Below are 27,710 nucleotides of genomic sequence, written 5' to 3' on the forward strand. Positions count from 1 at the left end.
GCATTTTGCAGGGAAAGCCCAGCAGGAACTCGTTTGCATATTAGGCCACACCCTCGGACACCAAGCCAGCTGGAACTGCATTCTTGTGCGTTCCTGTTTTTTTTTTAAAAGCCATTAAAATAAGGCTGCACTGAGTTGATGATCAGACAGTCCCCATCTGCAGTGCTGCCCATCGGCTCTAACTTTGCAGGGCCTTAATCCGAATCTTTCCTTTAGCAGTCGTGTGGTCGCTTGCTTCTTCCTTTGGGGGTCCCCAAAAAGATGTTAATCGAACAAGAAGGGGGAGGCTTTTAAAAGATGTTAATCAGACATATAGCTGCTGTGTACAACTGGTTTTCACAGTCTTCTGCCTTTTAAACTGAAAGGGGGCAAGCTCATTTGCTGGTAGCCTAAAATAGTATTGCACAGGGATGGCCAAACTGTGGCTCAGGAGCTACTTGTGGCTCTTTCACGCATATTGTGCAGCTCTCAAAGCCCTCACCACCTGGCTTGGAGAAGGCATTTATATCTTTAAATCACTTCTCAAAGCCAAGCCACCTGGCAGCTTGGAGAATGCATTTAAAGTTAAAGTTGCTTTCTTTCTACTTCTCTCCCTCCCTCCCTCAACTATTTGACTTCCTTCCTTCCTTCCTTGTGGCTCTCAAACATTTAATGCTAATGTCTTGCGACTCTCAAACATCTGACATTTATTCTATGTGGCTGTTACGTTAAGCAAGTTTGGCCACCCCTGGTATTGCATCAACTCAATAGCATTGGATCAACTCAAAGAAGGGTTCCCAACCTCCAGGTGGAGCCTGGCAATCACCCACTTTGACATCTGATCTCCAGTCAGCAGAGATCAGCTCTCCTAGAGAAAATGGCTGCTTTGAAGGGTGGACTCTATGGCATTGTACCCTCCCCTCTCCAAACCCTGCCCTCTCCCAGGTCCACCCCTAAGTCTCCAGGTATTTTCCAACACATACCTGTCAACCCTAACTCAAAGGGAATATTTCCTCAAATTTGTTCATCGCTCTCATCATGCTGGCTACAACTGATTAAATCTGGAACAAATTATGCATGTTTTAAATAAGCAACAAATTTACTTCATCTGTCTTTCTCCCCAAGACAGCTTACACATCGTTCTCCGCTCCTCCATTTTAACTTGAAGTGCATGCTTCACCTATTATCAACCTGCCCTCATTCCGAGATAAATGAAAGCTGCTGTGCTGGGGGGTGGGGTGGGTAACCAGAGTTGGGCTTGTTTGGGTGTCCACATCAAGGCTTTCTCAACACCTTCAATCTTTGGATCCCTTCCACTGGAGGTGGACAGATGGTTGCCAGATGCAGCATGAGATCTGGGGGGTGGGGTGGGGCCAGATGTGGGGTGGTGGGGCCAGGGAAGAGTAACTCAGTGGGGATTTGATGCCACAGGGACCCACCCTCCCAGGCTGCCATTTCTTCCAGGGGAACTGGTATCTATAGTCTGGGCTTCACATCAGTGGTGATTCTAGGAGAATTCCAAGCCCCACCTGGAAATTGGCAATTATTCAGCAACCCTGGCAACCCTTCTGTGAACTCCTCATAAAACATGTTAAGAAAATGGATTTCTGAGAAATGATCCCCATTTTTTTAAAGCTTTTATTTTCCATTAAGCAATCCTAAGATTTCTAAAAGAGGCCGCATCCATGCTGGTACTCAGAATATTCAGTTCTTCTTAATTGTTTTGTATGGTGAAACATTTCCTTGCCACCATCATGTATTATTACAGATGAAAAGACCTGTAGTAGATCATTTAAAAGGGAAATTTTTGGCAACAAATATGTCCCACAACGTTTGATGTTGTGAACTGATAGAGAAGGAAATTCTAAACCAGTTCAAAGTGGAGCTTCAAGTTTGCAGTTAAAAAGGTGAAAGCAGTGACTGCTGACTTCATGTCAGACTATTCCGTCTCCTTCATACACACATATGCAAATTCAGCAGAATAGGAACATATTTCAATAACTTGACCTAGTTCTCAGCTGAAGCCTGCACTAGGTTAACACTGTCAGAAGTGGTTCACATATTACATGCTGAATTAATACAGATTCACATGACATTTTCTTTCTCCCATTACCACAGTGACTTTTTCAGTTATGCTTGGGAGAAAGCCACACGGTATTTAGTTGTGTGACAGTATTTTAACAGTTATTTTTATGGCTTCCACATTTATAGGACATCACAGACGACCCCCTTCTACAGGGATCCCAGCATAAAGGGACTTGAAAAACCGTTGCTGCGCAGTTGGGCAGAAAAGTGTTCCCACTAGTCAGTATCCCTTGGATTTTCCAATGAAGATTCAGCTAAAGTTACATTTGAAACATGGTACAATAGAATTTGGGAAACTTTCATTATGTTGGTTTATGGATACATATGTTGATCTCACACACTAATTGCTTGTAATGCTTGGAATGAAACCATCTATGTTTGTTATGTTTGTAATGTCAGTTATAGGCAAAGAAGTCTCAGAATCATGTTCTGAACAGAAGCATTTTAAACAACTGCTACATAGCGCAACCGTTTTAACATCAATTCATTTAGAGATCAGCAGGCAGGGAAGGGGGCACTGGTAAAACACTCTTGTGAGCTTTCAGTCGACAGAAAACACATCTGGTTTCCACTCTGTCTTCCTTTTCCTGGAAGATTAAGAAGGGCTTCTCACATTCTTCACACTAATTTAAAAAAAGAGACAGAACAGTGATTCAAATGCAGTAAATATTTTCAAGAACACACTAAAAAGCAAATATTAAATGCATCAATTTTAGAATTATTTTGTGCTGCTGTTGTTATGCCTTGGCTTGTTTTAATGGCATTGGCTTAGTTTTTTTTTATGGTTGTGTTTCAAGGGCTTTGTTTTTAATGGGTGTGGTTTAATGGTTTTCTATTGCTATCTTAGCCACAAAAACACCTGGAGCAAGTCTCGAGAGGCAGCACATACATTTAAAATTCCTCAAAAAATAATATTGAAGTATAAGCAACAGTTTATACCAGGAAATCCAGGGTTGCAACCAGGAAGTCTATGTAGCAACCAGGAAGTCCAGGGTTGCTACATAGAGACAGGTAGGGCTTTTTTGGTAGAAAAAGCCCAGCAGGAACTCATTTGCATATTAGGTCACAGCCCTGATGTCACCATTGTTTCACATAGGTTTTTTTGTAGAAAAAGCCCAGCAAGAATTAATTTACATATTAGGTCACACCCCCTGACACCAAGCCAGCCGGAACTGTGTTCCTGTGTATTCCTGCTCAAAAAAAGCCCTGGAGACAGGCAATGGCAAACCATCTCTGCTTGTCTCATGCCATGAAAAAAAAACAGGGCTTTTTTTGTAGCATGAACTCCTTTGCATATTAGGCCACACACCTCTGATGTAGCCAATCCTTTGAGAGCTTACAGTAGGCCCTGTAAGAAGAGCCCTGTAAGCCCTTGGAGGATTGGCTACATCAGGGGTGTGTGGCCTAATATGCAAAGGAGTTCCTGCTACAAAAAAGCTTATGGAGTTGCCATAAGTCAGCTGCAACATGACAGCACTTTCCACCACCATAAATAGACCGTCCTCAGTACAGCTGATGTTGTTTTGAAAGTAGGCTAAGTGGGCAGGATAGCATGGGAAGATGAGCTAGATCTCCCACCCACACCCCTGAAGAAACACTTGCATGAAAGGAATCATGATCTTTCAGTACCTATAATTGCAGCAAATCCCTACCTGATTTTAAGAGCAAAAATGAAAAAAAAAAAGTTTTTCTTGAGGTACACTACTTTGTTCTGTTCACACATGCTCAAGATCACAGTGCAGCAAAAGCTGATGAGTTTCAGCATATCTTGTAGAAATAAAAATATCCTTAAGTTGAGGGCCATTAGAGCTAAATGGCAGGTTTTAATTTCTACAAGGAGATTTGCTAAGGGCTATAAACTTTTGCTGCATCCCAGGTGACTGTCTGGTTGAAAGATAAGGTTACTCCATCATATGGAAACTGATATTCAGAATAAGTTTAAGGCTGCTTTTTGGTGCAAATGAAGCTATATTGGTCTGAGATGGGAGCAGATGACATATGACCATCACCAGGGTCCTGGAATTCAGTTAAAGGAGGGAGTCTGAATATACTCACAGATGGAAGTGGACCTAATAGTTCAGTTATGTGAATATACTGACCTTGGCTACCTTTGAACCTCTTGCTCTTATGGCTTGTATTACCACAGGGATCTCATTGGCGTTTTCAATGTTCCATAGCCTCAGAGTACAATCCTAAAAAAATAAGGACTATTTCAATCAATTAGCTGAATTACAGTCACTGTCAGCATTCTGAGAAACTGATTTGCTGGGTCATACCCAAAACCTTCAAGCTTGTTTTCTATTAAAGGTAAAAGGTAGTTCCCTGTGCAAGCACCAGTCATTTCTTACTCTGGGGTGACGTCGCATCACAACGTTTTCACAACAGACTTTTTTACGGGGTGGTTTGCCATTGCCCTCCCCAGTCATCTACACTTTCCCCCCAGCAAGCTGGGTACTCATTCCACCGACCTCAGAAGGATGGAAGGCTGAGTCAACTTTGAGCCAGCTACCTGAACCCAGCTTCTGCTGGGATCAAAAGCAGGTCGTGAGCAAAGCTTGGACTGCAGTACTGCAGCTTTACCACTCTGTACCACGGGGCTGTTTTCTGTTACTGGTTTTTAATTACGGTTGCTAGGTCCTCCTGGGCCACCAGCAGTGTTCCCTCCAGGCTGAGTTAGTGTGAGCTAGCTCACAGATTTTTAGCCTCTAGCTGACACATTTTTGTCTTAGCTCAGGAAGAATGACCCCAGAGCACACTAATGTATGCAGTAGCTCACAACTTTAATGCCAGTAGCCCACAAAGCAAAATTTTTGCTCACAAGACTCTGCAGCTTAGAGGCAACACTGATCACCAGACAGAGTCCAACATTCAAAATGGAACTGATCTCCATAGTATGGAGATGAGCTGAAATTCCAGGAGATTCCCAAGTCCCAGCAGGAGGCTGGCATCCTTACAAATCGATACCTTTGACGAAGTAACAATCAGCTTCTTGTTGCCACTAATTGCAGCATCTGTCACCCAGTGATCATGACCCTGCAGAGAAACAATTTTTCAGTGGTAGGATAAAAGCAAAGTTTCCTGATGTATTTTAGCTTAGTTTTTAAACCAGGACCGCACTCTATGCCGCTCTGATATTCCTCTTTTCAGCATGGCGTCCTTCCGATTTCCAACTATCTGCCCCGGGGCTTTAGCTTGCGTCGGCGTTTTTGCACGGCAAAGAGAAACTGCTAAAACCCAGTTTCTCTTTGCCGTGCAAAAATGCCGATCAGAGCAGCATAGGGTGAGTGGGAAATCAGTTCAGATCTTAACATAAAATGTAATTCTTTCTATTTTCAAGCTCTTTTTTTCTGAGCAGGATGCTATCTTTTGTATGTTAGATTCTGTCTCAGTTGTTGAAATACTTTGCTTCTCTCAATAACTGTTTAATAACTTTTTAAAACATTATTTTAAATCTGGAATTTTCATAGATTTCATTTAGATGGAACTTTTTACAACTGTTAAGAAAAAAATAATATTTTTTTACATTCTTCCAGTACAGATATTCTCATGCCCAATGACCCAGTTCTGTTTTCCACTGTAACAGATGGATGGTGAAAACAGGGAGGTCTATCTTTGTATATGAACATTTGCAAAAATTGCTTACTGGTCCTCAAGTATAAGCAACATGAAATTCACACATCACTGGATAGTCTTGCTTAGTGTTATGGTTATGTGAGGGCTATTAAACAACTGCAACAGGTGATCATGAAATACCTCAGGAATTATGTTCAAGTTACTTAGCAGCAGGGGTCATTTCATAGAAAAAGTGGTGCTGGAGCTCATTTGCATACGCCACACACCCCTGACATCACCGGAAGGCGTACTAAATTATATCAGCTCAGCATCGACCATAAAATGCTTCTTGAATTATAATTGTCAAAATAAAACCTTACTTCCATAAGCTTTCTGCTTGAAAGCGGCCAGGCGCTGCAGGGGGAAAGTGGCGGCACGGCAGCATTCTTGTGCGCTGCCTGTCGCCCTGCACGATGATGTCACCAGTGACATCATTGTGCCGCATGCGTGTAGCACGTGTGGGAAAAAAAACACAAAAGGGGCTTGGGGTGTGCAGTGCAGGGGTCTGCCGGTAGCAGCAGAACCCCTAGTACCAGGCCTGGCGGCCACAGTAACATAATAAAGATTTCCATCTGTCTGCTTTATATGTTTTGGTTTTTTTCCCTTTTTTTGTGGGGAAAAAGATTAGAAAGTTTTTCAAATCTTAAGAGTTCAGCAAAATTCTCACAGGGAGTTTGAACAATGGAGACCAGAAGCAAGGTTTTTTTTTGGGGGGGGGGGTAAGAAAGAAAGAGCACAATAAAATTTAGAGGTTCAAGAGCTCTGCCCCAAAATGAGGCCTGCCAGCTACAATTAATTTTCTGTTTGTTTCTACAAGCCTGGCTCAGTGATTGGGTAGACTGGGGTTACTGGAAGTAGCACATTGGTAGATTATCCAGAAAACATTCTGATGTGCACTATTTAAAGAGTAGACAATGGTGAATGGTTATATGAACTATAAAAGACGGAAGGACAGCTTTTGTCTTTTTATACATATATATAAGCATTGGGATATTAAAAACAGCGCATGTAAGAGTTATGTGACCCTTTATTGTAGCAATGTGAAGGAGGGAAACAAAGAGATTCCTAAGTGTCCATCCCATCATTCTTGCAGCAAGAACTTTTGTAACATGTTCACCGCTAATTGGCAGACTGCTTTTGCAGTGCCCCATTAGATGCATACTTCTGCAGAACCAAAACTAAGTTCCCCTTTGGCACAGCGAAAGCTTACATACCTTTAAACTTATCTTTTTATAGGCTTGGTTCAAATCCCAGACGACTACAGTTTTGTCAAAACCACCTGATACCAGAAGTGATGCTGAAATACAAAATTAGAAAGTCATCGCTACTGCTTTGCATTCTGACTCTGCAGAGGTGCATTCAGGCAAGGAAGCCCTGGCCATTAGCACAGCTTATATACGGCACTGAAAACAATGTCATCATACAAAGGCATTATCAGAAGCTACTTTCTGGAAGGCTTTAATGGGTACAAAAGTGGAAGCATGTATTTATAGATGATCTACACATTCAGAATAGTTTTGCGGTGCACCTTTGCTGGGAATGCACGGCTTCAGACAGCAGCTGCAGAAGTTGTGTGCTTCCTTTGTGAGGTCAAGCACCCTAACTTCCTCTCACGGGTTAATATGAACATGAGAAGGCCTAGTCCAGTTTGCAGGTGTTTGTGATCTCAATGTATCTGTAGCTACCATCCTTATCTTTTTTAAGGCTGGACTCAAGAATGTAGTAATTGGTTAATCATGGAAAACTCTGCTCAGTTATATCACCAGATGGGAGCAAGGAATCAGGAGTAATTACCAATATCCTCTGGAACGTTCCTATGAAGACGAGTCTTGCTTGGACCTAAGAGACCACCGAATGCCAGAGGGCAAGAAGCAATCATAAGGTTTAAGTTACAGAGGGCTAAATTCTAATGCTATGTTCCTGTGCTTAGATATGTTATGCTTTAGCATGATGGACTGTAATGTATAGATTTTATGCTGTTGCATGGATTTTCTGATGCAACAGGTTGGTTATCTAATACTAAGATACTAAAACAAAATAGGAGTCGATTGCACCTTTAAGACCAACTTAGTTTTATTCAGAACTTAAGTGGAACTTCTGATGGTGTGCTTAGAGAGCACACGGAAACTTACGTTCTGAATAAAATTAAGTTGGTCTTAAAGGTGCAATCAACTCCTATATTGTTCTACTACTTCAGACCAACACAGCTGCCTACTTGGATCTAAGGTACTCAAAGTATTAGATAGAAAAGCCTCTTTGTTTTCATGTTGCTAAGCCATAAAGTCCAAACTGTATAGTTTATACACACACACTTCTAACCTTGAGGACCCACAGGTCTGGGAAGTTGTTCAGGGGTTCCCACAGGGGACCTGGAACAATAACCCCGGGAAGGGGTGGAATTCTAGCAGGAGCTCCTTTGCATATTAGGCCACACACCCCTGATGTAGCCAATCCTCCAAGAGCTTACAAGGCTCTTTTTTTTGTAAGTTCTTGGAGGATTGGCTACATAGGGGGTGTGTGGCCTAATATGCAAAGGCGCTCCTGCTAGAATTCCACCCCTAACCCGAGGGGGACTTATAAAGCTAGAACATTACTCCTGTGATTTAAAGCAGATATGTTTCAAGTGTGTGAGCATAAAATGCAATGTCACAGTAGCTGAAGAGTCTTGCAACCCTTCCAGAATACTGGTTTACTTTTCACTGTGTCGTTTGTTTTAATGCTTTTTATGTGTGCTGGCTTGAGGACCCTGATTGTGTGGAAAGGCTTGATAAAAATGTTTTATATAACTAAATTTTGCAGGATGCTTTAAAGCATTTAACTCAGCCAAAACAAATCAAGGTGGCCCTGATATGATGTTGTCAATAACTCATCAAGCAATGCATGGTGTCATGATCCCAAGCCTAGTGAGGCCTACAGGCTCCAGGGAAGCCTGTGTTGGAGTATCTACAGGGCCTACATTTCTCAGAATCCCTTCTGTCCCTCTGATTGGGTGGACAACAATTTTGGAGGGAAAACTTGCCCATTGGAGACTAGAGGGGTGGGACCTGAAAGGAAGGAAATAAAAGGCCAAGCTACAGAGGGTCAAGTGTTCTCTCTGGAAAGGCTGCAGTCAGGAAAGTTCTCTCTGAAAAGGCTGCAACAGGAGGGTTTCTTCACCCAAGGTGTGGTGGGACTGCTGACATTAGAGGAACTGAAGGTTTAGTTAGTCATGTCAAGGCTGTTATTTTCTTTGCATCACCTTTATTGTTTCTACCTTTCACTGTTGCACTAATAATTAAAATTCACTTGTTTATTCTTGAGTACTTACAATAAAATTGTTTTTGTCATACTGCCTAGGTCCTCACATCTCTTCAGTCATGGATAGAGGTACTTGCTGAGAAGGAAGGAAAATCAAGGTGGCCCTGATATGATGCTGCTAATATGATCAGCTAATGATCTTGCTGAGCAGGGACAACTAGTCCATTAAAGGGCCAAGGAACAAGCCAAGTGGTTTATCAGCTTGGACCTGGCTATGCTGCTGGCAGCTGAGTCCAATCTGAGCAGCCTCAGAAGAAATACGACATTGCCACAACTGGCTAAGTTAAAGCCTGTAGCATTGCCTGTGCTGTTGAGAGTCAGCTTGGCTTGCTCCTGGCCAGCAACAGCCTTCTAGGGCAACCACCAATCAGCGACATTCCCAGCAAGTGAAAGGGCTGATCCCTTCCCATTGTTGAGTCTCTCTAGGATGGCTACAAATCTACCTAGCATTAAGTCAAGCCTGAATTGTTAATGATTCTGATCCTTGGGTTACTCAGCATGGAATGAATGAATATAACAGAAAAAATCAGCAAGCATTCAGCATATTATATGGCTTGGCGTTTATTTCTCAGCTCAGTTATGTCCTCTTGCAGTGAACTTTAATGTGTATATCAATTAAGGAGTGTTTTAGAAGGCTGATTAAAGAGCAGTGCAAGCTATCAAGTTCAGTTTACCTCAATTATACAAGTAACTATTTAATCAAATGGAAAATCAGTTTTGTTCTGAAAGTGAGAACTGAATTAGTCATGTGGGTTGAATGGAACTCTTGTGACTCATCTGGAATAAATATGCACGTTTGTGCAAAGACATCCTAAAAATGGTGTTTTGTATAACTCACCGTCTTTACTGAAAACGCAGCAACCAATGATACCTATATGACCTTGTTCCAAAACAATGGGTCCGTGAGAACGAAACTCCCCTGTTCTGACATCCCATAATTTTAAGACTTCATCCCAGCCTGCTGTGCACAGATAATGACCATTCAAGGAGAAACAGCAATCTGAAATCGCATTGGTGTGTGCCCTGAAAGAGAAGGGTTTTTTTTTTTAATCACTGCAACAGGATACTGGAATGTTTATTGGGGTTACCAGTCAATATGACATATCAGAGATTTAACCTGGACAGTCTAGGCTAGCTGTTTTACAAATCTCAGAAGCTAAGCAGGGTTGGTCCTGGATAGTACATGGATGGGGGACCACCAAGGCCTTTGGTGCTGGCGCCGAGGGTGAAGAGTCTGGGGATTATATTGGATCCCTCCCTTTCTATGGAGGCTCTGGTTGCCACTGTTGCTCAATCGATCTTTTATCATCACCAGGTGATCGAGCAATTGGTCCCCTATCTCACTTCCCAGGACCTAGCTACAGTGATCCATGCAATGGTCAATTCCAGACTTGGTTACTGTAACTCGCTCTACATGGGGCTGCCCTTGAACTTGATCCAGAAGCTGCAGCCAATGCACAACATGGCAGTATTTATGCTGATGGCTGCACCTGTGCAGGCATACATTCAGCCGGTGTTCCGTCAACTGCACGGGTTGCCTAAAGAGTACCAGGTCCAGTTGAAGGTTCTAGTGTTGACTTTCAAAGCCCTATGCAGCCAGGAACCTGCATATTTTAGGGACCATCTCCCTCTGTATGTGCCCCGCAGAGCCTTGTGCTCGATTGATCAATATCTTCTGGTTGTCTCTAGCCTGAAGGAGATCTGGCTAGCCTCAACTAGAGCTAGGGCCTTCTTTGCCCTGGCCCCAGCCTGGTGGAATAAGCTCCCATCGGAAAACAGGGCCCTGCGGGATTTATTGCAATTCTGTAGGACCTGCAAAATGGAGCTATTCCGCCGGGCTTTTAGTTGAGGCAGCAAGAGTCCAAATTCCACTCATGGCCTTCCGTAACCTAGTAGTTAGTGGCCTGATATCCCACAGACACTGCTCAGAAGGTTTCCCATTTGAACCTGTTGCATGATTTTTTTTTAATTTCAAAATTTTAAATATTGCTTTTTAAAATTGTGTTTGACCTTGTAAGCTGCCCTGAGCCCTCTTGCAGGGAGGTCGGGATATAAATCAAAATCGAACAAATAAGGAAGTCCAGGGCTGTGATACAGAGGCAAGCAATGGCAAATTACTTCTGTTTGTCTCTTGCCTTGAAAACCCTGGAGGGCTTCCATGTTGGCTGCAACCTGCCAGCACTCTTCAGACATGCAGAGGTTGCAGAGGATATCAATTAGCCAACTACTGCTCTGCCTGAGAGTTCTTGTTGCCAATGATACTATTATCCCCAGGCATTCAACTGCTTGCTTGCTTCTCCCTTATCTCGGCCAATATGGCTGATATTAGAGAGCCATGATAACAAGAAGAGATGTAGCAGCAACACAGAACTTAGCAAAAGAGTATTAGCTGTGGATGTTTAGGGGCATATCGATGTGCCTTTTTTAAAAAAAGCAGTCAATGCAATCTTTTTCCCTACAGTACAAGTCCATCTTTCATACCAATATTGCTATCCTTTGTCTTTTATGGTTAACCATCATCTGTTTTTTGTGCCTGCCTTCCCATATTTCCTGGTAGGCTGTCTGCCCTTTTTTAAAGTATTGCTTGCAAGATGATCCAATGTGTTTGCAAGATGATCCAATTTAATGTTAGCCTGGCACTTTTTTAAAGTGTCAGTTTGCAGCTTTTGGAGAAGAAGGATAACATTACAAGTCTCCAGAGCCAATCAGTGTAAGGCAAATATTGCCTCTGTGGCAAACACAGAGAAATGGTTTCTTCTGAGTACAGTTCTGGGTAGAACACTGTATAAATGAGCAACAGATAAAGGCAGCATCGAGCTACTAAATTATAAGCAACATTTCTTTGCGCACCTGGCCACTCTTATTTTATTACCTGGACCTATGTAGCTAGTTTAAAACTTACACTGAGTGAACATAAAAACAATAGATAATTAATAGAATAATAAAATCCAGTGCTGAGAACAACAGTGGTGTTTAAGAAAGAACATTACCAGCGTCTGAATACCGTAGGCCTATGCTCTTTGATGTGGGGAACTGTTATAAGCATGTCAGTGGACAAGAAAGCTGAACACGTTATGATTCATATTCAAAATAGGATTATCCAAACGTTCTGTGTTTGAAGTGTGAAAGCTAAACACATTTCCCATCTGTTTTAAGAGCAGTTCTAACAGCACTGGTGTTTTGATTGCTAATGTTTGCATGATTCAAAAACCAAATGCTCCAATCTTCACACTGTCTGTTTTAATGCCTGTAAAGCTATACATAGGACTTCACCACTGTAATCAATGGGCGGTGAAAAGGTTTTGCTTTAGCTGGATTGTGCACCAAGTTTTTGTCTTTGGTATGACTCTAGGGCTTGACTGAATAAATTCACTTGCTCCTGTATACATGTGGTAACAATTTCCTCTCTGCCCATTTTACATGATAAGAAAGTGCTTAAACAACAGCCACATCCTCAGCTGCCTCAGTGCTTCTTACTTTTCAACACTGATTGTGGTGGACTGGGCTATGATATCCCAGAATTTTATAGACATGTCAGATGATACCGTAGCTATTCGCTGGTTGTGAGGATCAAAGCGACATCTTCTCACTGTGCTTCTGTGGTGCCCTGAAACAAACAAAGTCCTCATAAGCTTGCACCTCTGAAAATGTGAAGAAGTTATGAGACAGGGGTGTTTTGTTATACACAGGCAAAGCTATAGGCTATTTTTGATGGCTACCAGTGTTCCCTCTAAGCTGAGTTGGCATGAGCTAACTCACAGATTTTTAGCCTCCAGCTCACATATTTTTGTCTTAGCTCAGGAAGGATGACCCCAGAGCACAATAATTTATGCAACAGCTCACAACTTTAATGCCAGTAGCTCACAACTTTGATACCAGTAGCTCACAAAGTAGAATTTTTGCTCACAGGATTCTGCAGCTTAGAGGGAACACTGATGGCTACCCACATCTTGGTTTCAAATCCCTTTTCATCAACTGCACATCTAAAAAAAACCAATTTGCTGTAGTTCAGAAGCAAAAAATAGGAATTTAGGCCCTACTTTTTGCCTTTAGTATTGCATCTACAAGCAAAACAGAATAGAGTGTAGTTTCCCAATTCCAAAGAAAACAGATTTGACAAAGAAAAAGGAAGAGCAACAATAAACAAAAACTACAGAAGCTGAAATGTCAAAACAAAGAGAAACATGGCAATGCAGCAGTGCTAAAATCATGAAAGCATTATTGCCTTGGGGTTTTTTTTAGTTTGTTTACCTACCCACCTACGACTTGATTTTTGCAGTTTATAACCACATGTTTATGAACTATCAAGCTGAGTCACACATAAAGAGTCACTGACAGTGCAATCCTTAACAGGGTTATACTCTTCCAAGTCCACTGAAGTCAAGCGTGTATTTGCATTTAGGATTGCCCTGTGAGGTTCAGATGCAGTCTGCACTACATTATCTTCTATAACTAATCAAAAAGAAGAATGGAGAAAAGTAATAGCAACGTTAAACAATCTGAGTTTAAACAGTATGCACACTGATCTGATCCTTCCAAGAGGATGAACGAGGTATCTGGTCGCAAGAGATCCATCACGGGCTCTGGTCTATACAAGGGGACTGAAGGACAGTAATTGGTGATTAAGTCAAAAGGACACAGTCATGGACTGCTAGTCCAGTGAAACTGATTTACTGAAATAATCTTTAGATTAAATTTATAACTCATTAGTTTTCCAGGAGCTTTCCTTGCTACCCAGGAGTAGGAGGTGCCCTTGGGAGTTGCTGGTAGACTCCTGCATTGAAGGGTGACTGAGCTACTTAGCAATAGCAGTCAGCAGGGGTGGAATTCTAGCAGGAGCTCCTTTGCATATTAAGCCACACACCCCTGATTTAGCCAATTCTATCTTACAAGGCTCTTTTCTGTAAACTCCTGGAGGACTGGCTACATCAGGTGTGTGTGGCCTAATATGCAAAGGAGGTCCTGCTAGAATTCCACCTCTGGTGGCAAACATGGAGCTCCAATGATCTAAGGATCTCAACTTAATTCTTTCAAGGGAGTGGTTTATCTGTCCCCCTTGAACTGTCCTTTCAGCAACAGCAATAAACTGATCACAAGTCCACAAAAGTTTCACAGCCTGTGTTCTAGTTTGCTTAGTTTCAGATGAGCCTGCTTCAGCGGGGAGGGCGGAATATAAATAAAATGATGAATGAATGAGGATGTGGTGGGACACTTACTCATCTAGCGCACTTTTATCCCACCTGTTCTCCAAAAGGCATACATTATTAACTCGGTTTTTTTCCTCCTGATAACCCTGCAAAGTAAATCAGGCTGAGTGACAATGACTGGCCCAAGGTCATGTCCTGAATATCATACTGTGGAACTTGTCATGAGTTCTTGGTACTACCACTTTACATAGCCTTGGTCCTCAAGTCATTTCCTCATGTCACAAAGACCATTGTCTGCTGTCTCTTCGCTCCCAAATGGCTAGACACAACTTTTGCTGTGCTGTCCCATCTCTCTAGAGCAACACAAGAGGAAGCTGTATATATGACTGGAAATGGAAAAGGCACTAGGCTAAATACTGCAAAGAATAAAATAATTTATGCACTGTGTATATGAAAAACTGAACCCAAACAACAATTTACATGCACAAAAATGTTGCAAAATCACAATGCTGACTCGAATCAGAAAAGTAATTTCATAGTGCTGCTCCACTGGCAAGAAGCGAATTTCCCCATAATTTAAAGAGCAACCGCTCTATTCCTTTTCCTTTTTGCTTGCGTCGAGTCAATGGCAACTGGATATACAGTTCTTTTTAGCAGATGATATACTCCAATATTGTTGTCCCTAGGATGAAAACCAGCACAACAGTGAACCGTTTCCCAAGCAGTCCGTTTCCCAAAATGCTTCGTCTGGTGCAAACAAAATAAATGGGACTATATTTCCAGCAATACAATTGCACTAGTTCTTCAAGTCAAACATGCATTGCTGGCGCTCCTCCCCCATCTCTCTAGAGCAAGAATCATTTCGTAGAAAAAGAGGTGCTAGAGCTCATTAGCACAACTCATTTACATATGCCACACACCCAGCATCACTGAAAGGTGTACTAAATTATATTAGTTCAACATCTACCTTAAAATGCTTCTCGAATTATAACTGTCACAATAAAACCTTACTCCCATCATACTTTTTAAAATTACTTTCTCCTATGTAGCCACAGTGGCATGAGGAAGATTTCCATCCGTCTGCTTTATATGTTTTGGTTATTTCCCCATTTTTTGTGGAGAAAATATTAGAAAGTTTGCCAGATCTTAAAGAGTTCAGCAAAATTCTCACGGGGGGCTTGGGCAATAGAGGCCAAAAGCAAGTATGGGGGGGGGGTAAGAAAGAAAGAGTGCAATAAAATTTAGAGGTTCCAGAGCTCCGCTCCTGTGAGCCCCTGCACACAAAGAGGCCTGCTCTAGAGAAAAGTGGTTTTTTCCAGCTCCTGAGCTCCAGTTCAGGCTTTTACTGAAAGTAGGCTGCTGAAGGGTAAGAGCTGGAGTGGTTTCCTATATCCAACCATATGAAAACGAGACAAGAGCACAGCATAACAGTCCTGCTCATAATCCCTCCAAAATGAGAGCAAGAAGATGAGTCCTTCCCTAAATATAAAAAAAGGATTATCAATCCAAGTTACCTCTGATGCATGCCACCTGTTCAGCATTCACCGCATCAACAAGGCATATAGCGTTTTCCATATCAGAACCAGAGACAACGTATTTACCATCATGAGAAATGTCACATGACGTTAGAAGACCATCCTGCTCAACAGACCACTGCAGAAGACCATAAAAGCTGTTGAAATAATGCTTTAAGGGTTAATGATCAGCCAAGGTCCAATCCCATAGACACACATTGGTTCTGCTCTATCCAAAGTCAGTGATTGCTGAGATTCACTAAGGGCCATGGGACTTGGATTAATCATGAGTTAATATATTTCAATTGGACTTAGCCATGACTATGGGTGGAATTCTAGCAGGAGTTCCTTTGCATATTAGGTCACATGCCCTTGATGTAGCCAATCATCCAAGAGCTTACCAGACTCTTTTTTGTAAGCTCTTGGAGGATTGGCTACATCAGGGATGTATGGCTAATATGCAAAGGAGTTCCTGCTAGAATTCTACCCCTGGCCATGACTAGCTTTAATTTTAAAGCAAAGAATCCTGGCTGTTGCAAGACAGCATGATCTATCTCAGATTAAATGTTATCTTCCATGTACTGAGAACTTAAACCAAGTTATAATGATGCCATATTTACAGAATCTTGACAAAGCTGATTATAGATGAGCATTTACCCTATTGAGAATGGATGTGTTACCCTCAACGGTTACAGAGGGCAAACACAAAAAATGTCCCTATGAAGAAAGACTGTATCTGTAATGAGGGGAGGCTAGAGACAAGGGAACATGTGCTTTTTGAGTGCAAACTTTACCAGAACATTTGAGTGATTTATACAACACTGATTTGTAGCCAGTTTCCAGGGAGAAACATAAGATTTTATTTAGATAAGCTTTTAGCGGATAGAGACCAGGAAATTTACCTTAAAGGTGTTATCATTTACAGTACAGGCCATAAAATATTGGAAACAGCTGATAGGTGGAAATACTTAATTTTTTAAGCCTAATATTTTAGACCTGAAAATTTGCCCAATTTTAAATTATGTTTATCTTGAGTTGTACATTTTGTTATATGGATGATAAGCTGCTTTGTATGTTATTCGATGGGTCTTTGACCATATGAAACATTGACGATGATGACTAGCTTTAATTGGGCTGAAGGTATAAGACATATGCGTGAAACAGAATCAGAATAACTAAGCAAAGAATTATATTATCTCCAATGTTCACTCTAAGCGGAGTTAGTGTGAGCTAGCTCACAGTTTTTTATTCTCTGGCTCACACATTTTTTTCTTAGCTCAGGAAAAACAGCCCCAGAGCAAACTAATTTATGTGGTAGCTCACAACTTTAATGCCAGTAGCTCATGAAATAGAATTTTTGCTCACAAGAGTCCACAGCTTAGAGGGAGTATTGATTATTTCCAGTTTCAATAAGGGCCAAAAAGAAGAGTTGTAAGAGGTATGTGAGCTGTTTTTGTTTTGTTTTTTAATTTGAAATGCAGATGTGGGTGGGTGTTTACGAATTTGCCTGCAGCAATGGCAGGAGGGGAGGGTGTGTGCACAATTCCCTCTCTCCACTTGCTGTTCTTCAAACAAAAGTTATCCCTCGTCTTCTTTTCCCCTCACAAGAATAAAATAGAGCTTCAGTGCCTTCTGTATCTTTTCCCATCTGGACCTGAGAATTCATAGTATTCTTGCAAGACAGAAACTTTTGCAATGCTCTTTTTTTTTTTTATCCTTGACCATACAAGTATTATGTGAAATCCAACTGGAAGGAAAAGTAAATAAATGCCCTACAGTGCAATCCTAAGAACACTTTCCCAGGAATAAGCTCCACTGAACAGACTTGAGTAGAAAGGATTCTGAGCAGATCTGCTTTGGACTGCTTTCATACTCTAGTGTATTCTTGCTCCCTGGATATTTTTCATTTGAATGTCTCTGAAAGGCTTAAAGAACCCCAAGTCTCCATCAATTTCTCTGGGTAAAGCCTGTAACAAAATTTTTGGTTCACAAAAGTTGAGGTTCAGGAAACAGACAGTGAAGTCTGAAGTCTTTCAAAACTGGACTTGGCCTCATAGCTATTTCTTTCTTCACCTCCTGAGTTCCATGAATAACAGATTAATCAAGAAAGCTGTTAGGCAGACATTATAAATTCATTTTAAAGAGTAATTTTGCTTTTGTTCAGACAAAGAAGGAGACAAAGAAATTCAAACTGCAAAACAGAATTTCTAAGCACCTCTGTCTGCAAAACTGCAACATCTTTGAGATTTTAAACTTTTAGGGCATAATCTGTCAGCATCCTCCCTTCTCCTTGTGCCATTCCTGTGTACACGGTTCTCTGAGAGCCAGTTTGGTGTAGTGGTTAAGTGTGCGGACTCTTATCTGGGAGAACCGGGTTTGATTCCCCACTCCTCCACTTGCACCTGCTGGAATGGCCTTGGGTTAGCCATAGCTCTGGCAGAGGTTGTCCTTGAAAGGGAGTTTCTGTGAGAGTTCTCTCAGCCCCACCCTCCTCACAGGGTGTCTGTTGTGGGGGGGAGAAGATATAGGAGATTGTAAGCCGCTCTGAGTCTCTGATTCAGAGAGAAGGGCGGGGTATAAATCTGCAATTCTTCTTCTCTGGGTGGCTTCCTTCCTCATCCACCTTCCTCCTTGCTGTGCATGAGCTCTAGAGCGTGCCTAAGGGTGCACACAGGGCATAATGGATTGTGCCTTTTGTCCAAATGTTTATGTACTTTATGGTCCTCTTTAATCATTAAGTTATTTACGCCTAAGAATGTTCTAAGAAGGTATTATACAAGATGTACGTTTTTTTCACCCATTCTGTTCAATAAGGGAACTAAAGTCACTTGCCCAAGATTAATTCTGGTTGGAGCGGGAATCAAATATAAAAGCAACAGACAGAACGTATTTCTGCCTTTTTACAGTTGGGACAAAAACTTTAGAAAGTTAATAAAGCCTTCAGAGCAACTTGCTTTAGGGCAGGAGGGAAGTTCGATCTTTCCACACATATCAATTTCTAATTTCAATCACCACTTGAGCAGAGGCTGAGCACCAATTCTCTGGGCCCTGTACAGACTTGTTATAAGCCCCTCCTCCTGCACAATTCTATCCCATACATATAATGTCAATTAATTACAACAGGGAGGAAAGTAACCTACACTGTATCATGGCAATGGTCTTACATCTTGGGGCTGGGCCCTTGAATTCAAGGGGCTGCGGCTCAGCAGGTATAGCACATGCTGTGAATACAGGCCTCAGGTTCAATCCTGAGCAGGACAGGGCCGGCACCCCCCTATCGGAAATGTCACAGAGTCACATGGGGGTACCCAATTTGGTGCCCCCAGAAGGCTGGTGGCCCTGGTGATCACCTAGTCTGCCTAGTGGCTAGGCCAGTCCTGGTCCTGGGCATCTTCAATTAAAGGATATCAGGCAGCAAACAACAGGGAAGACTTTGACTGAGGAGTGGGAGAGCTACTGCTAGGCAGACTAACAGGCTGATAGTATAAGGCAGCTTCATATGTCCACGTGGTAAGCAGTTAGGGTTGCCAATCCCCAGGTGGGGGCAGGGGATCCCCCTGTTTGGAGGCCCTCCCCCCGCTTCAGAGTTGTCGGAAAGCGGAGGGAGGGGAGGGAAATGTCTGCTGGGAACTCTATTATTCCCTATGGAGATTTATTCCCATAGAAAATCATGGAGAATTGATCCACGGGTATCTGGGGCTCTGGGGGGGCTGTTTTTTGGGGTAAAGGAACCAAATTTTCAGTATAGCATCTAGTGCCTCTCCCCAAAATACCCCCCAAGTTTCAAAAAGATTATCCAGGGGGTCCAATTCTATGAGCCCCAAAAGAATGTGCCCCTATCCATTATTTCCTATGGAAGGAAGGAATTGAAAAGGTGTGCCGTCCCTTTAAATGTGATGGCCAGAACTCCCTTTGGAGTTCAATTATGCTTGTCACAGCCTTGATCTTGGCTCCACCCCTAATGTCTCCTGGCTCCACCCCCCAAAGTCTCCTGGCTCTACCCCCAAAGTCCCCAGATATTTCTTGAATTGGACTTGGCAACCCTATAAGCAGTGGAAGTCGATTTCATTTAGGACTGCATTTGATTTGGTTTTTTTATTTGTTGGCAGTTCTAATTGAGATTTCAAATTGCGGTCTTTTGAAATAACTTTTATTTCCATTGTACGCCACCATGAGTTCCACAAGGTAGAAAGGTACCTAATAAATGTTTTTTTAAAAAATAAATGGTAAAGTGGACCCATGCTTATAGCCTGCAACCAAGCCGCTTTCTCTCCAAGGACTACCCCCCAACATGGGATCCCCAGGTACATGTTTCCTAAGGTAAACTTTTAGCTCCACCCTAGAAGGAAACGAAAACTTAGTTTGTAGTTCAGCAACAGACTTGCTGAGAAATCAATACCTACCAGCACTTTCCCGGTTTCTGTATCCCAGGCCTTCAGCGTTTTATCGTATGATGCTGTTATCAACCTAAGAACGATGTGCAAAAGAGCAAAATCAATTCTTGATACATGTGCTTCACGGGGCTTTTGTTGTAGAAAAAGCCCAGCAGGAACTCATTTGCATGTTAGGCCACACAACTGATGTCGCCATTGTTTCACATAGGGTTTTGGTAGAAAAAACCCAGCAGGAATCCTTTGCATATTAGGCCACAACCCCTGGCACCAAGCCAGCCGGAACTGCATTCCTGTGCATTCCTGCTCAAAAAAAAAGCCTTAGTGCTTCACGTTTTCTTCTGTTTGGGGGGCTGTAGTGGGAGAATGAAAGTGCCAGCAATTGCTGCAGATCTCGTAAGACCTTGGAAGCTAAGCACAGTCAGCATGAGTTAGATGGGAGACCACTAAGGAAGTCTAGGAGAGGCAAGCAATGGCAAACAGCCTTTGTTAATCTCTTGGTTGGAAAACCCGATGGGGTTGCTTCAGGGGTTGTTTTGTAGAAAAATAGGTGGTGGAGTTCATCCAGGGATTGTTATGCAGCTGTGCCTTCTATTCACTGGACAAGGTGGGGAGGAGGAGGAGGAACTGTCAGACAGGACCGGATCGGGGGGGGGGGGGAGGCAGAGGGGGGTGCTTGCCCTGGGCACCGACGGGGGGGCACCAAATTGGGTATGGAGTCCAATGTATTCTATGGGACTGTAAGATAGAATAGCCCATAAGGGGGCATCATTTTTTAATTTTGCCCCCTCTCAAAAAACATGTAGATCCGGTCCTGCCAATGTCAGAAAGGTTCAGGAGCTGTGCTACTGTGGGCTCCTGCTGAATCCGAGGCCTGGGTTGCTTTAAGATGGTTTCAACTTGATGGCACTTTACACACACACATTCAGACTTAATTGCCCTTTTACCTGTGTAGCAGGACACAGACCAATCCCCCCCCCCCCCATTCTGCACAGACTACCAGCTAGGGTTGCCAGGTCTGTGTTGGAAAATACTTTTGAGACTTTGGGGGGTGGATCCGGGAGGGCAGGGTTTGGGAGGGGAGGAGCCTCAGCATGGTACAATGCCATAGAATCCACCCTTCAAAGCAGCCATTTTCTCCAGGGAAGCTGATCTCTGCCGGCTGGAGATCAGTTGTAAAAGCAGAAGATACCTGGAGGCTGGAAACCCTACTACCAGTGAAGTCAACAGCAACAATAAGGGGGAAGTTCTGCCACCTTTTATCTTCCCTGAATGCCTGTGTCTTTCCAGGATACATGGCAGGCAGCAATGAAACAGGTGCCATGGGCAAGGAACGAGATGGAAAGCTGCCCGTTACTCAGCTGTCTGCTACATAGCGATCACACCTACAGGCACCCTGGGAGGACAAGAGAAACTGCTTGCAAAATTTGGTGTATAACTGAGCTTGCTTAATAGATCCTGTGATCATTTCACTTGGGTGTTTAGTAAAGTTTTAGCTGATAGGGAACCTCAACTTGTCACTCACTTTAGCTGTCTTCACAATGGGGCAAAGGTACCAGAAGTAGGGTTACCAAAGCTGAGTTAGCATGAACTAGCTCACACCTTTTTGTCTTTGAAGAAGAATTGCAGATTTATACTTCGCCCTTCTCTCTGAATCAGAGACTCAGAGCAGTTTACAATCTCCTTTATCTTCTCCCCCCACAACACATCCTGTGAGGTAGGTGGGGCTGAGAGGGCTCTCACAGCAGCTGCCCTTTCTAGGACAACCTCTGCAATAGCTATGGCTAACCCAAGGCCATTCCAGCAGGTGCAAATGGAGGAGTGGGGAATCAAACCTGGTTCTTCCAGATAAGAGTCCACGCACTTAACCACTACACCAAACTTAGCTCAGGAAAAATGTCCCCAGAGCACAATAGTTCACAACTTTAATGCCAGTAGCTCACAAGACTCTGAAGCTTGGAACATTGGTTACCTACAGTTTGGGGGGGGGGGGGGGGAGAATTCCTGTCCTTCAATGGGATGTTCTATACCAGGTGATGTTACTTACCTCCATGCCATGAAAAGCTTCAGTTTCTCATTTCCAGATATTAAGGCCTCTGTTAAAGGGGCAGGACACTTTTTTCTCCAAGTTGTTGGCAACCCTGAGTGGGAGGGAGGGGGTTCTTCATCAAAGTGGAGGGTTTGCATGATCCAAGGCTGTGCTATTTCAAAGGGAAGGTTTTAACAGCTCACTGTTTTCCTGACTTGAAAGTGGATTCAGAGTCATTATCAGTAACATCTTAATAACACTTTCCTAGGAGAAAGCCCCACTGGATTCAGAGTAGAGATCTCTTTAGGATCGTTCTCTAAAGTATGTATGCAGTCACAGATATGAAGACCGGGGGGGGGGGGGGGGGGGCGTTGTGTGTGTGTGTAATTTCCTAATAGCTAATGTTGCTTGGTAACCCTTTTATCATTTACACAGCAGTAGAAAACCACAAAGTCACATTATACAGTAAAACCATTCAATAGCATTGACCAAAGCCTAGAAAAATTTCTTTGTAAGAGGTACTTATATCTACTGTAATAACAGTTTATTTTTAAGACCGAAATAGCATTTCTTCCTGAAGTTCCCAGATCCTGTGTATCAAAATAACCTTTTTAAAAAAAACCCAAACTAGTATAATAACATGCCTATCACTGTATACACATTTTTCATAAAACAGTTAAAATCAACTGCAATAATAAACATCAGGAGGCAAGAAATTTCAAATACTGATTTCCTGACAGCCAGAAAGGCAATTTTATTATGACAAGTTTTTGCAAGCCCTCAAATTTATAGCTCGATTAGGTTGCTAAAGTCTCTTATATTTCAATTAATATGTCATAATGCAAAATTGCTGCGGTCATGTATGTGTGCTGATATATTTTTTCATTAAAAGCAGTTTAAAGAGTGCTTTGCAGAAACTAAACTTAACCCTCTCCTGACTCTACCAAAATTTGCCAGCAGTTCTACAGATACCAGATTTTTCAGCAGCAAGGCAAATAAGTGCAAAGTACTTCTTCACCAAAAGAGTAATTAACAAGTGGGGTTCACCGCCGCAAGAAGTGGCGGCAGCTATAAGTACAGAAAGCTTCAAAAAGGGACTGGATAAACATATGGAGTGACTATTAGCCACAATGTATAGATGGAATACTATTCAAGGGGCAGAGATGCTCTATATTCTTGGGGGTTGGGGGGCAACAGCGGGAGGGCTTCTGGAGTTCTGGCTCTACTGGGAGACCTTCCAATGGCACCTGGATTTTGGCCACTGTGTGCCACAGAGTGTTGGACTGGATGGGCTGCTGGCCTGATCCAGCTCTTAAATTCTTACATTCTAAAGGCAAAGGAAGATCAGCTTCTTACAAAGTACGCAATCCAGCCTGCCAGTGCACCCAAGTCCAGACATTACAAGGCAACAAATGTCATGCCAGTCCCTGAAAACCATGACCATGTAATTTCTTTGCTCAGGTACTGATTCCTGTAGTTCTGGTTTGCTTCCTTCTCTCACTTTTGGTTTCTGGCTGGAGCACCAAACTGGGACAAGGAGGATATAGCTCTGCAGACACAAGGTCTTTGTTCACTGGCTTGCACACAAGCTGCAATAAGGTAAACTGCCAGAGGGACTTTATTACCCTACTAACATGAAGAGGGGAGTAGATGTAAAATTTGTAAACTGGGACAGATCTGCAAGTGATGCTTATTTCTTTCCTACCTGCCACAAGTAAACCTGTACAAAGTTCTGGGATTATTATTATTTTCCTTTGTATTATAGGCAGCTTTGCCTGCCTCTCCATGTATCCTTCCAACTTGTTCCAGCCTTCATCTCCTCTATACATACTCAGTATCAGCATGTGTTTGGCAAGCTTGATGTCATAATGCATGCTGATCATGGAACTACACAAAACTTGTCATACATCCCACACAGATTACTTTCCAATGGAAAAAAATGCATGAATGTCCTCATAAAACTGTAGGCCTAATGAATGAAACAGGGATTTTCTTATAAATTTTGCTGGGCAGGGTTATATTTTTATTTTCTAAGGCTACATAAAGTCCTTAAGGACACTTCCCTGGGAGTAAAAGCCCCTCTTGATATAGGATTTATTTCCAAGGAAACTTGCTTGGGATTGCTACCTTTTGTAATCATTTTTCCTAAAATCTGGTAAAAAGGTGCAATTCAGTTCAACACATAGCCATTACTGTTGCATTATTCATTCACCTTTTGTTATCCGGACTAAGGCAGCATTCTGAAATGGGTCCCACATGTTCTTCCTTAAAGGACTGGATAGGGACACTTTGAGTGATATCCTTCAGTAAATTTAGAGAGTCTTTATTACAATCCAGCATGTTAAGATAATAAAACAATAATCACTATAAAATACTAATTAGCAACACAAGTATCTCATTAGAATATTCCTAACAGCTCAGCTTATAAAGGGAGTACAGAATTGGGGGCTTTGAATGCCAAAATTAATCCGAATAGTGTTTTCTCTCCAAAACAGACCAATACAGGATACTTAAAGGAAAATGAACCACATACAACACAGGTGTTTTTTATTCCCTACCATCCACTCCAGTTTTCCAGTATCTTGGGTCCAAGACCATAAATAAAACAAAACTGCATATTTTTAATGGATAATCATTAATACCACCTGCTAAGAACTTGTCTAGTCTACTTTGAATACAATGACCCATCATTAAATTTTCTGCAAGTGAGATCTGCAAACCAACTGTTAAGAAGTAGAAAAAGCTGCCATTTCAATTAAGCAAGTGCCATGGTTTCAAATATATTAAAATAATCTGTTTTCAACTTTCACTAATGACTCACTCAACCTTTGTTTAGATCTGATAATTATTGCTGAGAGTTTAAAACAGTGAGATTCATTGCTTCAGGTTTGTGACAGCTTACCCAGAGTTTCACCGTACCATCGCAGGAGCCTGAAATAATTTTTGTATCATCAAAACAGAAATGACAGGAGGTCACGGCATCTGAGTGTCCTTTTAAAACCTTACAATGAATCTAGAAATGAACAGAACAAAGACTTCATTCTTATCTGCCCTGCTTTGTTTTTAGATACATGAGTCTAAAAGCGCATTATTAAGTTACAATAACCTACGTAATTAGAAATAACTTCTGTTCTCCTACACAGTATTCATGCCTGTTCTCTCTCACGCAATCTCACATGAAACCTGGATGCTGCCTGCTTCCACAAAACATCCATAAGTCTGCATAAAATGCTACCTTACTAGGGAGATGTTTTACATAAAGGGTTCTCCAAATCGAGTTTCCTTGTTGGGGCAGTTTTTTTGGAGAGAATTATTTCTTATTCAGAGGGCCAGCTATCAGCATTGTTACCATATCCGAAGCTTACCCAGGAGAACAGAACAAAAAAAATGGTTTGTTACTTTGAACACATGAATTTTCCTTATACTGAATCAAAATCCGTTGATCCATCAATGTCAGTATCATCTACTCAGACTGGTAGTGGCTCTCCAGGGTCTCAGGCAGAAGTTTTTCTCATCACCTGCTTTAAAGCAGCACACATCTCAACTTGATTGAAATATGTCAAAAACTAACCATCCCCTTCCAGCTTGAGGTTAGGCCCCCCCAAAGCAGGCTGAGAAATAGTGTAGGTACAGTGGTTAGACTAGGATCTGGGAAACTCAGCTTCAAATGGCCAATGCCATGCTGGGAATTATTAGGAAGGGAATTGAAAACAAATCAGCCAGTATCATAATGCCCCTGTAGAAATCGATGGTGTGGTCTCATTTGGAATACTGTGTACAATTCTGGTCACTGCACCTCAAAAAGGATATTTTAGCATTGGAAAAAGTGCAGAAAAGGGCAACCAGAATGATTAAAGGTTTGGAACACTTTCCCTAAGAAAAAAGGTTAAAACGCTTGGGGCGCTTTAGCTTAGAGAAACGTCGACTTAGGGGTGACATGATAGAGGTTTACAAGATTATGCATGGGATGGAGAAAGCAGAGAAAGAAGTACTTTTCTCCCTTTCTCACAATACAAGAACTCGTGGGCATTCAATGAAATTGCTGTGCAGTCAGGTTAAAATGGATAAAAGGAAGTACTTCTTCACCCAAAGGGTGATTAACATGTGGAATTCACTGCCACAGGAGGTGGTGGCAGCTACAAGCACAGCCAGCTTTAAGAGGGGATTGGATAAAAATATGGAGCAGAGGTCCACCAGTGGCTATTAGCCACAGTATATATATGTGTGTGTGTATTGGCCACTGTGTGACACAGAGTGTTGGCCTGGATGGGCCATTGGCCTGATCCAACATGGCTTCTCTTATGTTCAAAGCCCCACCCTTCCATGGAAGCTTGCTGAGTGGTCTCTCTCAACCTAACCTACCTCATAAGGATATTGTAAGGATAAAATGGTGCCTCTGGCTACTTGCTGGGGATTGTGGGGGGGGGGGGGGAGTTGCCAGATTCAGGTTGGAAAACTCCAGATTTGGGAATGGATCCTGAAGAAGCCAAGGGCCTCTAGGGTACAACCTCATAGAGCCCACCCTCCAGAGCGTGCATTTTCTTCAAGGGAATTGATCTCCATAATCTGGAGATTAAATATAATTCCAGGGGATCCCCAAGTACCACCTGGAGGCTGGCATCCCTACCTGTGGGCTATAGTACAGCAATAGTGTAACAGCCAACCATATGTTCATCCCTTGGAGCATCACCCCCCTCCCCCGCCCCTCTTTAGGTGTAACTTGACCCCCTAAATTCCACTTTCTCACGCACTGAAGCAGGCAAAGATTTCTACTCCTGGATTCTAACTTGTTATATTTTGCATACTTAACCCCTGCCCGCCCGCTATATGTGCTCATTGTATCGTCTGATGAAGTGTGCTTACATTCTGAATAAAACTTTGTTGGTCTTAAAGGCGCTACTGGACTCCAACTCTATTGCTTCAGACCAAGAGGGCTGCATTTTCAGATCGAGCTCTGGTCTGGGACCTGATCCAATATCCACTCCCCCCCCCCCCTACATTTCCCTCTTCCCATTCCCCCGTTAGTTGGTTGGTTGATCCTCATAGAAGAATCACACAGCTACTGTTTTGGGCGGTTTTCGGACCAACGCGGCAGGTTGCAGCCTCCCACCCCCGGTCTCTTCCGCCAGCGGCTGCTTCCCCACTCCTGCACCTTAGCGAGCCTGGCGTGATCCCTTTCTTCCTGGCGCGGCGAGACGGCCAAGGGGTCGACGGTGGTTCTCCGGTGCCTCCCCGGCGGAGCCATCCCTGCACAAGACCCGGCCGCAGCCTCCACCCGTCGCCTCGGAAACCCTCGGCTTCTTCCCCACAGGCCGCCGCCCCCTCGCAGGCCCTTAGCAACAGGCCGGGCGGGCTGCCTCGCTGCTCCTTTCGCCCCGCAGGCCTGACAGAAATTAACCCCCCTGTGCCTGCTTCGCGTCTTTTCGTTCTTCTCCAGTGAAATGTATTCATCACCCCTCCCCAAAGAAATCCCAAGGCACGATTCTGAGAACTATATAGCTCTATCCTAAAAGATTCGGGTGGATCGAAGTGGGCAGCCTCGTTGGTCTGAAGCAGTAGGAGACATTTTGAGTCCAGTGGGATCTTTTAGATCAGGGGTGGCCAATCTGTGGCTGAGGAGGCACATGTGGCTCTTTCATACCTATTGTGTGGCTCT

The 27,710-nt window shown here is 42.8% G+C and overlaps 2 protein-coding genes across 3 annotated transcripts in view; both read right to left on the reverse strand.

Moving 5' to 3' along the window:
- Positions 1–27,710, reverse strand: part of GPATCH1 (G-patch domain containing 1) — a 94,307-nt gene that overhangs the window by 38,388 nt on the left and 28,209 nt on the right. The window lies entirely within an intron of this gene.
- WDR88 (WD repeat domain 88) lies at positions 1,600–27,420 on the reverse strand. Of its 2 annotated transcripts, none has more exons than XM_060254394.1 (11): positions 27,207–27,420; positions 24,957–25,067; positions 24,267–24,328; positions 20,038–20,101; positions 15,635–15,773; positions 12,451–12,580; positions 9,812–9,996; positions 6,891–6,973; positions 5,029–5,097; positions 4,164–4,256; positions 1,600–2,687 (listed from the first exon to the last, which is right to left on the reverse strand). In XM_060254394.1, exons 1-11 carry the CDS (start codon positions 27,297–27,299, stop codon positions 2,553–2,555), a joined length of 1,164 nt encoding a protein of 387 aa, XP_060110377.1. In that variant the 5' UTR covers positions 27,300–27,420; the 3' UTR covers positions 1,600–2,552. The 2 variants fall into 2 exon arrangements, with proteins under 2 accessions (XP_060110377.1, XP_060110376.1); XM_060254393.1 differs by having other exon boundaries at positions 24,267–24,355.

Source organism: Heteronotia binoei, chromosome 14, assembly GCF_032191835.1.
Source record: "Heteronotia binoei isolate CCM8104 ecotype False Entrance Well chromosome 14, APGP_CSIRO_Hbin_v1, whole genome shotgun sequence".
Taxonomy (NCBI): domain Eukaryota; kingdom Metazoa; phylum Chordata; class Lepidosauria; order Squamata; family Gekkonidae; genus Heteronotia; species Heteronotia binoei.

Bases quoted from the DNA above. Each gene is read 5' to 3' on its own strand.
- WDR88 (XM_060254393.1), bottom strand. From the start codon at position 27,299: ATGGCTCCGCCGGGGAGGCACCGGAGAACCACCGTCGACCCCTTGGCC. The intron at 20,102-24,266 runs GTGAATGAATAA...CATCGTTCTTAG, and splicing joins CTTAGTCCGGATAACAAAAG to GTTGATAACAGCATCATACG. The intron at 6,974-9,811 runs GTGAGTTATACA...TTTGTATTTCAG, and splicing joins CTGCGTTTTCAGTAAAGACG to CATCACTTCTGGTATCAGGT.